Source organism: Microtus pennsylvanicus, chromosome 21 (genome assembly GCF_037038515.1).
Source record: "Microtus pennsylvanicus isolate mMicPen1 chromosome 21, mMicPen1.hap1, whole genome shotgun sequence".
NCBI classification, from domain to species: domain Eukaryota; kingdom Metazoa; phylum Chordata; class Mammalia; order Rodentia; family Cricetidae; genus Microtus; species Microtus pennsylvanicus.
In genome coordinates this window covers 31,481,175-31,497,184 of record NC_134599.1, presented here as the reverse complement: position 1 = coordinate 31,497,184, position 16,010 = coordinate 31,481,175, and the positions used below count along the sequence as shown (strand labels likewise).

The window sequence follows — 16,010 nt, the reverse complement described above, 5'->3', positions numbered from 1 at the left end:
AGAGTGCAGGCAGCTGAGCATGTGCCCTCTGGGGAAGACACAGGAGAAAGCTTCTCTGGGGACTCCGAGGAGTGCATGTATCAAGATGCTGGCCTTTGGAGCCACTGAGCTACCACTTAAACTCAACACCCCAGTGGGTGTTTCTTGCAGTATTGCAATACCCAGGGCCTCACCTGTGCTAGGCAGGCACGGCACTCTGCCAGCCTTCGGGCAACCAGAAAAAAATCTGTAACTCAAATGCTAGAGATCAAACATAAAAGCCAAGACATTACCAGTGTCCTCTGGGAAGCAACAAAAGAGTTTTCATAAAGCATGAACAGCAAGATTTTCTTTTTTAATTTTTAAACCAGGAAAGCCAAGGTGGAGAGGCATGGAAGGGTGATGGTATTCTGATTCCTTGAATGGTAGGTTAATTTATATTGGACTAACTCTTCGCCCAATCAAATCTTGGCAAAATTAAACAAGCAAACAACAACAACCATAACAAAATCCCCCAACTCTTTGGAGGTAGTGATGAGGTTGTGAGCCTAAGACAAAGGGGGACTAGGTGAGGGCTACTCTCAGCTGCTGGCTTCCTGCAGCAATGACATGAAGGAAGCTCACTCAGGTAGAGAGCTGTGGTCTAGCTGGGATAAGTCAGCAGAGGTGAGAGTTTAAGGCTGCCTATACAGCTGGAAACTGGAGGAGGACACCTTAAAAAGGAAAAGGACTTGGGGAGCCCTCAGATGTTCTTATACCCCCTCCATCACAGGCTTGTTCCTGACCTGGAAGCACAGAGGGAGGTACAAAGCTCACTGGGAAGATGGGAGGGACATTAGCAGCACCTGTGTTGGGAAGGTAGAAAATTGGGAGTTTAATTTCTACCGACTTACAGGGGCTGGGTTAACAACATTTTCCCCACTGAAAACCACGAGGCTAAGCAAATCTAAAGATCTCTGCTCTTGAAACCAGTGATTTCCAACCTTCCTAATCCCACAACCCTTTAATACAGGTCCTCACGTTGTGGTGACCCCCAATCATAGAATTATTTAACTGTAGTTTTGCTATGATTATGAATCATGATGTAACTATCTGTATTTTCCAATGGTCTTAGTGACGCTTGTGAAAGGGTCATTTGAGAAGGTTGAGAACCACTGCTTAAGCCTCCAGAGATGGCTCAGTAGTTGCATAGGGGCCAGACTTTGGATCTCCAGAAGCTACAAAAAAATGCCAGGTTGGCATCATAGTCTGTAATCCCAGCCTTGCAAAGGGATATGGGGATACCCAGAAAGAGCTGGTTAGCAAGACTAATCACATTGGGCTTGATTGAGAGCCCCTGCCTCAGTGAGGTGTAAGAGTTGCTCATGATTCCCAACGCTGACCTTGGCCTCCACATTACACACCCTGTAAGCCCATAGTGGTAAGTCCACACGCATGTCAGGATGCACACACATCACACACACTAGTAAGCCCACATGCATGCCAGCACACACACACACACCACATCACACACACTGGTAAGCCCACATGCATGCCAGCACACACACACACACACACACACCACATCACACACACTGGTAAGCTCACACGCATGCCAGCATACGCACACATCACATACACTGGTAAGTCCACATGCATGCAAACATGCACACAGACACATGCACCTCCAACCTCCACATCACACACACCTGTAAGCCCACATGCATGCAAGCACGCACGCAGATACATGTACCTCCTCCCCCTGAGGAGAATGGAAAAGGGTAAAAAATAAGAATCAAGGTGATTCCCATTTATCGAATTGCTAGAGCAAAACCGAGGACATAGCAGAGAAAATAGAAGCCAGAGTCTCTGCAGTTTGTCACTCACGGTGACTGGTATTCTAAGTATCAGAGGAGAAGCAGGAAAATGGAAGAATGACCAAAGGGAAGATGTCAGTAGAATATAACGGCGAGAGTTAGTTGCTAGAAGGAGCAGTCACAGAATCAAACCATTTGCTGTAAACATGTTAAATAAGCTATAGAGAAAGCTGCAATGGCTGACAATGTGGTGTGGTTCATTCTTTCAAGAGACTGCGTCTCACTATATAAACCGGCCTTGAACTTGACGTGTGCCTACACGAACCCTGAACTCGTGATCCTACTGTCTCAGACTGTGCGGGGATTATAGGCATGTGCCACCATGCCTGTCCCTGTTTCAGAATTATAAAAGGAGGGGCCAGGCATGGCGGCACACCCCCTTGATACCAGCACACCAGAGGCAAATGCAGTTGACCTCTGTGAACTCAGGCCAGTCTGGTCTACATAGAAAGTTTAGGCCAGCCAGGGCTACACAGTAAGACCCTGTCTAACATATAAAGAAATAAACACATAAATATCAAAGGACTGGAGGGACAAGCATGGTGCACACACCTTTAATTCCAGCGCTCAAGAGGCAGAGGCAGGTGGATCTCTTTGAGTTCCAGGCCAGCCTGGGCTACAGAGATCCAGCCTCAAAATTTAATTAATTAAGTAGCCAATTAATTAAAATGGTAACAGAATATCCCTTTATGGACTTTTCAAACCTGTGATGGAATGATGTGCACTGGCCTTGGGAGTGCTGTTTGAGTCGTTTCATTTCAAACTTAATAAAACAAGAGAAAGCTCATTAAGAAGCTCAGGCCTGTGGTCACAGCACTCAGAAAACTGCGCAGGAAGATTGAGTTCGAGGCCAGAGTGGGCCACACAGTGAGACTGTCTCAAGAGAAAGAGAAAGAAAAAGAGCACTTGGCTAGCATGCAGAAGGACTTGGGTTCGACACTAAGAACTGAAAAGAGCGACAAACTGAAAATGCTGGAACGGGATGTTCGTCTGACATGCATGAGCTCCTGGGTTTCATTTCCGACAGTGCGAAAACAGAACGAACACCTAAAGACAATTTTCATTACATTTTATTATTTTTAAATATTTTTATAAAATTCTCATTACATTTTATTAATGTGTGTGTGTGTGTGTGTGTGTAGACATGTGCGTACCACAGTGCACGTGTGGCAGTCAGAGGGCACTTGCAGGAGTCGGTTCTCTCTCCTCTCACCATGAGGGTCCCAGGGGTCAAACTCAGGTCACAGGCTTGGTGACAGTGCCTTTACCTGCTTAGCCATCGTTCCGGCCCTAAAAACAATTTTTTTAAAAAAGAAACGGAAAAAAAAAAAGAAAAAAGAAAAGTGATGTGGTCAAACTCATATTAGAGAAAGAGGATTATTAGATAAGAAGTGATAACGATCACCTATTAGTGATAAAATGTTGAAAAGACATCAAAGGAATATATGCATATACACACACATGCAGCAACAGAATTTAAAAATATATGAAACAAAAACTGACACACTAATGGGGAGACGGATAAATCTGATCAGAAAGTTAAGCCGAGGCAGTTTTCCAGAAGCCGGAGGACCTCCAGGCACGGGCATGTCAGAGATGATCTGATCGTGTCAACCGAGGTGAGATCTGCCCACTGTGGGCGGCATCAGAAAGGAGACTGAGTATGTTCACTCTGTCTTCTTCCTGCTTCTAGATCTCCTGTGACCGGCTGCGTCCAGCTCTTGCTGCTTTGACCTCCTCACTATGTGCCCTCTACCCTGGAACTGTGAGCCAAATAAACCTTTTCTACCTTAAGTTTTCTTTGTCATGCATTTTACTGAAGCAACAGAAAAAGAGACTAAGGCAGATTTTCCCCATTTCCTTGCTGGAGCCTTTACACATTGTTTTCTGGGGTTGATATTTACTTACCGGGACATCTACGTTCAATACTGAGAAGTTGAAAAATACCTCACAATTACTGCTCTTTGACAGACCCTGGTTACGTTCCCAGCACCTACACCCATCTGTAACTCCAGTCCTAAGGGAATTTGTCACCCTCTTTTGGTCTCTCTGGGCACCATGAACACTGGCGGTGCACATACACACATGCAAGTAAAACAGCCATGCACATAAAAAATAAGTAAGTCAGGCGCGGTGGTGCAAACCTTTAATCCCAGCGTGTGGGAGGCAGTCTTGGGTGGATCTCTGAGTTTGAGGCCAGCCTGGTCTACATATCAAATTCCAGTGTGACCAGGACTACATAAAGAGAGCCTGTCTTAAAACGAAGAAGAAGAAAGAAGAAGAAGAAGAAGAAGAAGAAGAAGAAGAAGAAGAAGAAGAAGAAGAAGAAGAAGAAGAAGAAGAAGAACAACAACAACAACAACAACAACAACAACAACAACAACAACAACATATTTTTAAAACCAAACATGGTGCAGTACTGATATCCAAAGAGCTGCTTAGACATCTGTGCCTTGTCATTGATGGTGAGACTAATCTAGGTAAACCTTTGAGAAACCAAATCCCTTCCCTGTCTTTGCCTTCTTTGCTTTTCCAACATCTAAAGGCTCTCATACTTGAGACTCAGCTCTCTAGCCTGAGGTTTCCTCCAGGAAGGGTTACCAAGGTGGGGAAATCCAGGGACAGATTGAGTTTAAAGGCTTCAGTAATGACCTGTGAAGGTAAACAACACTTAACTGAAGAAGTCAGCATGCGCCCTCACATCTGTCACTCTTCCAGGACCCCCACATTGAGGGCTCCAAATTAGTCTCTTGGGAACACACTAGTATTTGCTCCGGAGACAGACACGTGTTCTTTGGGAGACAGTGTGCTATCAGCAAACTCAAGCACAGGGATGGCCAATCCGGGATCCTTCCAGATATTCTAAAATCCCAGGCTGCTGATTAGTCATGCCTAGTGTACTTGGGTCTATCTTCTTATACAGTCCCTACCCCTGTGGCTTCACAGCCTGTGGAAACATCCACGATCCTCAGACAATGATCCAGTAGCCTTCAAGCCCTCTCAATACACTAGGATCTACACCATACTGCTTCACCTTCAATAAACGCTGGCCAGATGGCCCTCTGGACTTTTCTTGTATGTGCCTGGCTGGACCTGGAGCCAAGTGCACAGTAGGTGTTGGGGACTGTGGACCCACAGGCCCTGAATTTTCTATGACCCTTTGCCTTGTTTTCCTGTGCTTGCAGCTGTTCTGAGCAACTTATGCTAGCAGCTGCCATTAGCTTGAGACCCTGATGGTAGGGGAGTGGTTTCTAGTGGCTTGCAGCTGAAGGATCCCGAGAGCTAGGACGTGGCCATTGGTCAGGGAAGACCCAAATATAAGCTTCCCTGGAACACAATAAAGGGACATTCTGAATATTCTTGTTTCAAGGATGACCCATGTCTCTCTGTCTGTGTGTGTGTCTTTTCATCTCCAGGCCCTTGCCTGACTCATGAAACCGTCTGTAGTTCAGGTTGTACACTACAGGCACAGTACTGTAGTACACGCAGTACAGGCTCTACAGGACTGTAGTACACGCAGTACAGGCTCTACAGGACTGTAGTACACATGGACGCTAGGCAGGCAAGTGACCTGCCACTGTTCCACATTCCCCAAACTCCTAGTTGCCCGGTCTGGCCTCTACATTGCCTCTGTTTCTCCAGTGTTGGGATTAGAGATGTGTGCGGCCACAATCAACCTGTGTAGTGGCAGGGATTAACTCCGGGGTCTGCAGGCACTCTACCAGCCCCAAACAATGCCTTTTAAATACAGAATTTAGAATATATACTTAGCCACGTTATGACACTGCACCTGAGACTAGAAGACCAGAGTGAATCTAAAGACACTTCACCTCCTTCTATAAGTAATGTTTTAGAACATTCAAAAAGAAAACTGTGGTCTTTGGAAATGACATAAAATTGCTGACAGAAGGCAGCCAGGGCCCAAGCATGCCTGGGCGTGCCATCCGCTGTCCCTGGCAGTCTATTTTTATTGGCATTTGTGAAGACAGCAGATGCAGTCCCAGAGCTCCAATACTGGTACAGTGGCTCTCGCCACCACCCTTTTCCCAGAGCCGGGATGCCAACAGTTGGACTTGTTGAATCCTCGGTTCCACAAACAAGCCATGGAAAGGACACTCTTCACATCCCAGATCATAATATTGTGCTTGGAGAGCCATCCCAAGTCGATACCTTCTCCAAGGGAGAGTTTGAGAAGTGACATCACTCAATTCGGAAGACAAAGAACAATCTAGAGTGTAGCAGTATGCCTCAGGGGAAATAAGCCAGGAGAGAGGATTTAAAAGGGGGCGATTACACAGTTCATCACTTTGCCTGCCCAGCTACTCTGGCTCCACCCCCTATCTCTTTGGGACCTACTACTTTGGTCTCCTCAACACACGGGTCTTGCTCAGTAATCATGCCATCCTAGACAGAGGTTGAGGGCGCCTCCAGCTGTGCCCAAGGTCAGTATCATTCCATAGCAGGATTTTCCTCCAGGTCTCCATGTGATGACGATGGAGCCACAGCATGCAACCATAGTGCTGTAACGAAAGGCCACTGGACCAACCAAGGTCCAAGCATCTGACACGGGTGGGAGGAGACAGCGTCTTCCCAGGAGGTCAGGGGAGGCTGAGAGGCTTACTCAGTCCATCTGCTCTCTTCTTTCCGGGGTTTTTATTTTTCAGATTTAGTCTTCACTGTGAAAAACACTGCTGTCTGAAGATCTTGATGTTCCATCCTCTGCTGTAGGTTTCTAATTATACAGCCTACAAGCCAGCAAGCCCTCTCCAGAAACTTAATTCCCATCTTTGTTGCTCCTTAGAATTAATTAATCAAAGACAATTTCTCTGTAGATGCCACACCCCCTCATGTGCAAATATACACAGAACATAACAACAATCTATCTCTGCTTCCTCAGGAGCTGGGCCTGTAAGGGAAAAAGCTCGGAGTGGTCCCGGAGCCACGGTAGGGGGACCACACTTTTGGGCAAGAAATAAAGATAGCTGGATGTGTAGCTCAGTAGTAGATCACTTGTGTAGTGTGTGCAGTGCCCCAAGTTCAGTTCCCAGCAGTGGGAAAAATTGTGTGTGTGTGTGTGTGTGTGTGTGTGTGTGCGCGTGTGTGCGTGCGTGTGTGTGCGTGTGTGTGTGTGCGTGTGTGTGTGCGTGCGTGTGCGTGCGTGCGTGTGTAGCTAGGGCATGACATGGCCACTACACTCATGACCTCAGAATAGCTGAGGTTACCTGCACAAGAGGGGACCATGTTCCAGTGAATACTCCCCCACTCGTGCTCTTGCAAGCCTGGATAATTAAACTCACTGGGTCGCAAAAACACAGAAGACAAAAAAGTAGGAGGGGGACATGTTGGGAGGAGGGGAGTCAGTGGGAAGGGGAAACAGTGGTAGCGAAGATGACCCAAATTCATTAAATGCATGGATGAAATAGTCTATGAATAAAAAAAGAGATATAGCTATAAGGAACAAGCTGACATTTAATTTATATATGATATATAATTCACAAGACAACAAAACTGGTTGTTATCTTAGCTTTCATTTTTCAAAGAAAACTTTAATAGCAATTTTCCAAGACTTTCTCCTCCTTTTCTTGTGATAGAATCTCATGTAGCCCAGGCTGTCCTCAAACTTTCCACTAGGCAAAGGAAGGCCTCGAACTCCTGACCCTCCTGCTTCACCTCCAAAGTGCTGGGATTAGAGGTGTGCACCACCACAGCCACTGGAAGCTAATCTCCCCCCCCCCCGTATGTGTATGTGTGTTCGTGTATACATGTGCATACATGTAGATCAGAAATCTACCTTGGGTATCATTCCTTAGGTGCCACCTACCTTTTTAATATTTATTTATTTATTTACTTATTTATTTTTGAGACGGTGCCCTGGAGCTCATCAAGTAGGTCAGGGAGCCCAAGGGATTGGCCTCCCTTGAGCTGGGATTATGAGCGGGTGTATTAAAAATTATTTATTTACTTTTTTATGAATATTTTATCTACATGTATGCCTGTGTACCACAAAAGTGCCTGGTGTCCTTGGGGAAGGTCATGCGATCCCCTGGAACTGGACTTAAAGATGGGTGTGAACTGCCATAAAGGTTCTGGTAACAAAAGCCCAAAGCTCTTCCTCAGGAAGAGTGGCCAGTGCTCTTACCTGTTGAGCCATCTATCCAGCATGTCCTCCTCCTCACCCACCCACTTTTGGTTTTTACACTGTTTCTCTGTATAGTCCTAGCTGTCTTGGAAATCACTCTGTAGACCAGTCTGGCCTTGAACTCAGAGATCTGCCCGCCTCTGTTTCCTAAGTGCTGGGATCAAGGTGGGCACTAGCACACCCAGTTCTCTCCACCCCTTTTAGAAAAGGTGGGTTCTGGAGATCAAACACAGACTGCTACACATGCAGGGCCAGCATTCCTACCCACTGAGCTGCAGCCCCGGCCCTGGAGATAGAACCTGAACACTACTGTCAAACACAGACCGCTACACATGCAGGGCCAGCATTCCTTCCCACTGAGCTGCAGCCCCAGCCTGGAGATAGAACCTGAACACTACTGTCAAACACAGACCGCTACACATGCAGGGCTAGTATTCCTACCCACTGAGCTGCAGCCCCGGCCTGGAGATAGAACCTGAACACTAGTCAACACCAACTGTAGGGCAAAGTCTGCAGGGAATTATCTGGTTTAATTTAAACACATTGCGCCTTCTTTTCTTTTTTCCCTGTCCCTTCTGGACACAGGAATAGGAATGCTACTGGGGGCAAGATACGGACGGGGAGGCTGCAGAGAGCAGAGATAGAGACAACAGACTTTGTTGGACATGTACTTCACAGTCTGAGCAAAAGGCAAATGGAACAAAACCACAAGATACCAATACCTACTATGTTTTCCTGTGTATTTGCCAACACTCATGTCTTACACCCAGGAAACATCAACATATCCCATGAACATGCCTCACATAATACACCCTAGGGTCCTTATTCATCTGGAAGACAACACAAGTCGGGAGTTCAAATCCCACTGCAGCTACTTGTTAACAATGTGACCTTGGGCAAATCACTTAACCTCTCTGAGCTGTTCAATTTTTTTCCACTACAAAAATGCAAATTTCACACTTACATCATAAGTGGGGCAGTGGTGATGCATGCCTTTAATTCCAGTACTCGGGAGGCAGAGCCAGGCAGATCTTGGTGAGTTCGAGCCCAGCCTGGTCTACAAGCAAGTTCCAGAGCAGCCAAGGCTACACAGTGAAACTCTAGTTCAGAAACTAAAACCAACCAAACAACTAATCAAAAAACCACTTACATCATAAAGTGAGGGGATGGTGAAGTGACAAAAAGTGTGAAAAATTTAATCATGAGAATAGTTCTGTAAGGCAAATGTGATCCTCACGTTACAGAGTCAGAGAAGGAACAGGTGCAGAGAAGCCAAGTGAGTCACCCAAGGCCTCACAGGGGCCATTAGACAAGTCTGAGTTCGAGTCCAGCTCCTGCAAACACTTGGCTGCTGTCTCCACTGCCCACAGCACAGATTCACCATCTCCCCTCCTGCCCTCTCTCGGGCTCCCAGAGAGACACAGAGAGCTTCCCTTAAAGGGCCCACCCCTGAGTACTTGGCATTCCCTGAGTGGGCCCCGTGTGGCAGGTTCTCGGTCTGCCAGCAACGCCAATGACATCAGAGCACCACTGCGTGCAACAGAAAACGGGTGTGACGGTACAGGGCACAGCACAGACCACACCAACCTGCTCACTGGACTGAGGCTTCTGATGTGTGAGTCCATCTTTACTGGTAGGGTTAGTCCCACAGGGTGGGGACAGGCTGTGTGTGGCCCCTTAGGGCTGGCTTAACTGAGCGCCTGCACGCTTGTCCTCTGCCCCAAGTCTACACTGGGGGCAGGTAAAAGAGAGCGACTCTCAGGAAAGCAGTAAGAAACTGTTTGTTTTGCAGGATGGGATGGCCTAGGACGTAGCTTAGCTGCTAGACTGCTTCCCCAGCATGCACAAAGCCTTGGGTCAGGTCCCCAGTGCTGGACACACGCCCACACTCAGGAGGTGGTGGCAGGATGACCACACGTTCAAGGGGGTCCGTGGCTACTTACGGAGTTTGAGGGAAGCCTGGGATATGTGAACTCTTGTCTAAAGGAAAAATTATTTTTTAAAAAGTGCCTGGGAAAATTCTTTTTTTCTTGCAAATATTAAGAGTTTCCACCATCAGGAACTGGAAATACACCTTTGCTTGCCGTCTGCCACTGAGGTGAACAATGTTACCATGTTCTGCTACCACAATGTTCCAACGTCACCACAAGCCTAGAACCAAGGGATGCGGGCTCTGAAGCCTAAAAGAAAAGAATGAGACGGAAAGGCAAGGGTGGGAGAAGAGAGGGGGGAGGAAGCTGGGAGGAGGAAACATCCAGTAGAAGCAGGTTGTTTCCAGCCAAATTAGTTCCATCTATCAACACCCTCGACAGTGTGCTCTGCTAATTAAGTAGTTGTGCTAACTGATTTCATTACTGCAGCACACAGGGCAAGTCTTTCCCACGAGTCTGTAACCACTCTGAATGCTAACTACGCCCAGAGAACTCAACACTCACCACATACTTTCCAGCGCCAAGTTAGTCAGGACCCGTGTCCTGAGAGAGTAAGAAACGGGGTTGTTGTTTCCAGTGTAGGGTCCACTGGGCCTTTATTTCTGTAACAGTCTGGTCTCTTGGTTCCACTCCCACATCCCAGGCTTCCTGACACTTGAGACCAGGTCTCTAAAAAAATTTCTTTTGCTACCGGTTCCCTCTTCTCCCAGAAGGGGATGCTAGAGAGCCACAAGGCTCCTTCCCGTTCAAATGAGCCACACCCAGGCAGGTTTAGGAGCAGTTCTAGTCCCAAACCTAGATCCACCACACATCCTGATAGAGGCCACCCCCTCACCCCGGAGGCTCCTGCAGTGCTCCCCAAGCAGGGCTGTGGGGGTCTCTTGGGCTGTTGTTTCCTCTTCCTTCTCCTCCTCTTTTTTCCCCCCAAGACAGGGTTTCTCTGGATAGGGGTGCATACCAATGCCTGGAATCATCTTAAGCTTCTAAATTGGGATAATTCTGCTTTCTTGAGCCCTCTCAACCCAAGAATATACACACCTGTTTCCTGTATCCCACCAAGATAGTCGATCTGTTCTGTGTTGTTCTATCGACTTCATAAGAAGTTAAATTAGCTGTTAAAATACCTTATAGAGTTTCTGTATTTACCCATATTGCTTTAAAAAACAATTCTTAGGACTGGAGAGAAGGCTCAGCCATTAAAGAAAGGCTGAGCTCACAACCAAAAATATAAAGAAGTATTTAAGTTTTTAAGTATGTGTGTGTGAGAGGCTATGTGCACATAGCTGCAGTGACAGTGGGGGGCAGAGAGGAAGCTGGAGGTAGAGGCTGTTGCGAGCCCCCTGGCATGGGTGCTGCACCTTCTGCAAGAGGCATATGTGCTAACCACTGAGCTGTCTCTCCAGCCCCTTCTGCTTTAAGATAGAGTCTGCTATGTAACCCAGGCAGGTCTACAGCTGAAGACCCCTCCCACCTCTTCGTCCTGAGTGCTGGGTGCTGGGTGTGCACCAGCTCACACCCTGCTTGCTCTAACCATCAGTAGAGCTGACTCTGAGAGTAGCTGTACCTAAACTGGAGTCCATCTGTGTCGTCCGCCACATCTGGTAACTGGGGAAATTACAATCTGCTTCCCTAGGTCCATTTTCCTTTGTGCAATAATTTATATTGCACACCCAAGTGCCTGGCCCTGGGCTAAGCACATAGGTACAATGGTATGCAAAACAAATTCCCTGGCAAATCCCCACTCCCAAAATCTTCTTGTGTTAACTGGATGAGAAGATATGGGTTACTTTAGCCCGCCACAAAGGCACATTGTCAAGGGCCTCCTTTCCAAGCTGTGACAGCAGATCAAAGAGTTTTGAAGGAAGAAGAGTTTCAATAACCGAGTGTCTTTGGAGAAGGAGGCAGATGTCTTTCCCCAGCAAGGTGCTGGCCCTGTCAGTATGGCATCGAGAACTCACCGTGTTATGCCCACGTGTCCTCTCCAGAGCACAGAAGCAGTGGCCCTGCAATGGCATTCATTCAGAGAGAAATGGGACAAACCACTGCAGAGAGGGACTCCCACAGGTAAAGCCCACGACAGTGAGCATCAGGGGCTGAAAAGACCACCACAGCTGTGATACGGGGCTGGACCTGGCTCTCGAATGGCCTCAGAGAGGAGCGAAGGAAGACTTCCTAAAGTGTGTATTCCAACATCGGTGACTGTAAGGACAGACGAAGGGTTGGGACTGCACCTCCCTGGCAGAGTGTTTGCCTGCTGCTGTGGTCTGAATGTGAACTGTCCCCCACAGGTTCACGGGAACACTCGGTTCCCAAGTAGTGGCCCTGGAGGAAGTAGGTCACTGGGGGTGGACCTTGAGATTTTACAACATGGCCCCATTTTAGGTCACTGTTTCCTGGCTGCTGGTGCAATGTGACCAGTTGCCACCCATTCTTGCTACCACGCCTTCTTTATCATGACAGACTATGTTGGGTGTGGTAGTACACACCTTTAATCCCAACACTTGGGAGGCAGAGGGAGATTGACCTCTGTGACTTCAAGGTGTGGTAGCACGTGCCTTTAATCCCAGTGCCTAGAAGGCAGAGACAAACAGATCTCTGTGAGTTCAAGGTGTAGTAGCTGTACACCTTTAATCCCAATGCCTGTGAGGCAGAGGCCGGTGGATCTCTGAGAGTTCAAGGACAGCCTGGTCTACAAAGTTATTCCAGGTCAAAGATACAGAGAACCTGTCTCAAAAAGCAAAAAATAAAAGTAAAAATAAACAAAATAGAGGTTAAAATAAAGCGCACAAAGATGGAAAATACACAGAGAATTTTGATACTGTATGCTATTATGCTCTCTTTGAATTATTTAAATGCTGAGGAAAGAGCAACAGCTGCTAAAAGATATTTATTTATAAATGCTGCTGAACTAATCCAACATAGATATTTTGAAAATGCCTTGACTTTGAAATTTGGATCTAAGGACATAATGCTTTGGAAAGGAGTTTCTTATTTTTTTTTTCACAGAGGATGAGACCCTGTTCATTTCTTCTATTCCGATGTGGTATGATGGACCATGCCCTCCTGAAGGGTTGCTGTGAACATCTTCAGAAAATTGCTTCGCTCAACTGCCAACTGAGATGAAACTAACACACAGGTTATACCATGAAAGACCTAATTAACGACGCCCCCATTCAGCAGGAAGCAGTTTGGAGAGAAAAAACTGTGCCCACTGATGTGGGAGTGTCATATATCAATCTGTTGATTTCATTGGTTAAGCAATAAAGAAACTGCTAGGCCCATTGGATAGGCCCACCCTTAGGTGGGTGGAGTAAACAGAACAGGATGCCGGGAGGAAGAGGAAGTGAGGTCAGACTCCACAGCTCTGCTCTCCGGAGCAGACGCAGGAGAGACGCCATGCTACCTGCTCCAGGGAAGACGCACGCTATGAAGCTCCGACCCAGGATGGACTTAGGCTAGAATCTTCCCGGTAAGCGCACCTAGGGGCGCTACACAGATGATTAGAAATGGGCCAGAGCAGTGTTTAAAAGAATACAGTGTCCGTGTAATTATTTGGGGCATAAGCTAGCCGGGCAGGGCAGGCGGCTAGGGTGTTTGGGGACGCAGCCCCGCCGCTCCATATTACTACAAACCCACGTTCCCAAATATGGTTTGTAAACATTCTTTAACATTTAAAGGGGGATATATATAGATATTAATAATTTGTATTAGTATAGATTTTGCTTTATTGATAGAGATTTAAGGTCAATTTTGTTATATGTATATGCATATTTCTGCTATTGATTAAGATATTGTGATTGTGTAGTTCATTAAAAAATGTAATGTATAATTAAGAAATATAGGTTAATGGATAATCATCAGTAATAGTCAAGCTTGTAGTCATGTTAGTTAGATTTTCTAGATATACAGAGATACATTTCAGTTAGATAGACATTCTTCATATCTTTCAAAGACTGCAGAATATGGCATTTAATGTTTTAATAACTTAGGACTTTTCATGACAATGAGACACTCTGCTCCTGGCAGCACCAAACTCTTCAAGAAGAAGATGGGCATCGAAGAGGATCCTTATGGAGTTTGATAGCCATTTGGGCAAGAAACTGCTCTTGCCTGGACTATTGCATAAACTGGACACAGAGAACCCACAGAGAGAGGACTACTGAACTTGCCTAAAGGTGAGATGATCTTTTGGGGTTCCTGATTCATGAAAGAGTCTGTGAGACATTCTGTAGGATACAACAGATAGTGACTGAACTGACTTTGAAATTTCCTGCTTTGTGGAAATGTCTCTGGATATTATGGGCCTCGAGGCTGAAGATGGATGCCCCAATGGTACAGAGAAACTTTGGGTGACTGTCCAGGCAGCGAGATGTCTCTGTCATTTCCAGAGTTTGTGAGTTGCTTACTTCTTATTTACTTAGGTAATATTATATTCTTCTGGAGTCTCTGATGGTGTTGAAGAATAGATAGATAGTTATAGTTGTTTTCCTTAGTTATGATAAAGATAAAATAGATGTAAATATTGTAATTTTTACTTGATAACTGTTTTGTTATATGTAATTTTGCTATGTTAAAGTTAAAGCCTTCCTTTTTTGTTTAAACAGAAAAAGGGGAAGTGATGTAGGAGTGTCATATATCAATCTGCTGATTTCATTGGTTAAGCAATAAAGAAACTGCTTGGCCCTCATAGGTTAAAACATAGGTGGGAGGAGTAAACAGAACAGAATGCTGGGAGGAAGAGGAAGTGAGCTCAGACTCGACAGCTCTGCTCTCTGGAGCAGAGACGCCATGCTCCTCTCTACCGGGCAGATGCACGCGATGAAGCAAGCCGCCGGGTCAGACATACTGAATCTTTCCCGGTAAGACCAGTGCACACAGATTATTAGAGATGGGTTGATCGGGATATCAGAATTAGCCAGTAAGGGCTAGAACTAAAGGGCCAAGCAGTGTTTAAATGAATACAATTTGTGTGTTGTTATTTTGGGGCATAAGCTAGTCAGGCGGCTGGGGTGCTGGGGACGCAGTCCCGCCGCTCCTATTACAACAAGACTACATCTCCCAGAGCTGTGAACCAAAACAAAGTCTCCCTTCTTTAAGTTCCTTCTGTTAAAACAATGTGTGTGTGTTAGATGTATATGTTTATATTGGTATGTGCACATGTATATGTGTGTGTGATAGGTGCATATGTTCGTGTGGGTATGTGTACCACGTGTGTATGTGTGGTAGGTGTATATGTTCATGTAGGTATGGGTACCACGTGTGTGTGGGCGTGGTAGGTGTATACGTTTGTGTAGGTATGTGCACGTTTGTGCACACATGTGTGGAGTCTTCCCTATTGCTGTCCACCTTGTTTTATTTTGAGACACGATCTTTCACTGAACCTAAAGCTCACAGATTCAGCTAAACTGACTGGTCACTGAGCAATAGGGACCCTCTTGTCTCCACACACACATACACCTGCTCACCAGCCCTGCACTAGAGCTGCGGACACAAGGCATGAGGCCTGGCTTCAGCGCAGGTTCTCGTACCTGTGTGGTGGGCACTGCACAGACTGAGCAGCCTCACCAGCCCTTCAGCTGCTTCTCGTTAGATCTTTTTGTCACCGCAGTATGGAAGGAGACTAACACAAGTAGTTAGTGATACGGAGCCCTGGCTTTGACCCTTCGCACCACATAAAATGGGCATCATGGCACACACCTGTGATCCCAGCACCTGGGAGGGAAAGTCAGTAGAGCAAAAGTTCAAGTTTGTCTTCAACTACATAAGCCTGAGACCAGCCGATGTCAAAAAAGAGGAAGAGGAGGAGAAATCACAACCTACTTTTTGTTTCTGAGGTAGGACTGTACAGCCACGAAGAGCAAAGGGTATGATCAGATGAAAAAGAATGAGTCAATATTCTATTTAAGCCTGAACCCAAAGTCCCTCAGCTGTGAGTAAGCTGGAACAAAATCTGATTTCTCCATTTTGACAGAGACTTTCCTTCCTTGGTCTTCTATTGTCTCCACATCAGGCACACAGGGGACAAGGAGCCAATGTTCTTACTACCATGACAGTGTTTGTGTAACCCAGACTCTTGACAGCCACATTTATAACACACTGTACCTT

The 16,010-nt window shown here is 46.3% G+C and overlaps 1 protein-coding gene across 6 annotated transcripts in view; it reads right to left on the bottom strand.

The window, feature by feature from the left end:
- Positions 1-16,010, bottom strand: part of Mta3 (metastasis associated 1 family member 3) — a 121,848-nt gene that overhangs the window by 5,592 nt on the left and 100,246 nt on the right. For 2 of the 6 annotated variants that reach the window (XM_075955651.1, XM_075955653.1), the window contains exon 17: positions 2,888-3,125. The exons of the other annotated variants lie outside the window; for them this stretch is intronic. In XM_075955651.1, coding sequence (XP_075811766.1) covers positions 3,100-3,125 — 26 coding nt within the window. In that variant the 3' untranslated portion in view covers positions 2,888-3,099. Of the gene's footprint in view, positions 1-2,887; positions 3,126-16,010 lie in introns of those variants that run through there. 6 annotated transcript variants of the gene reach the window in all.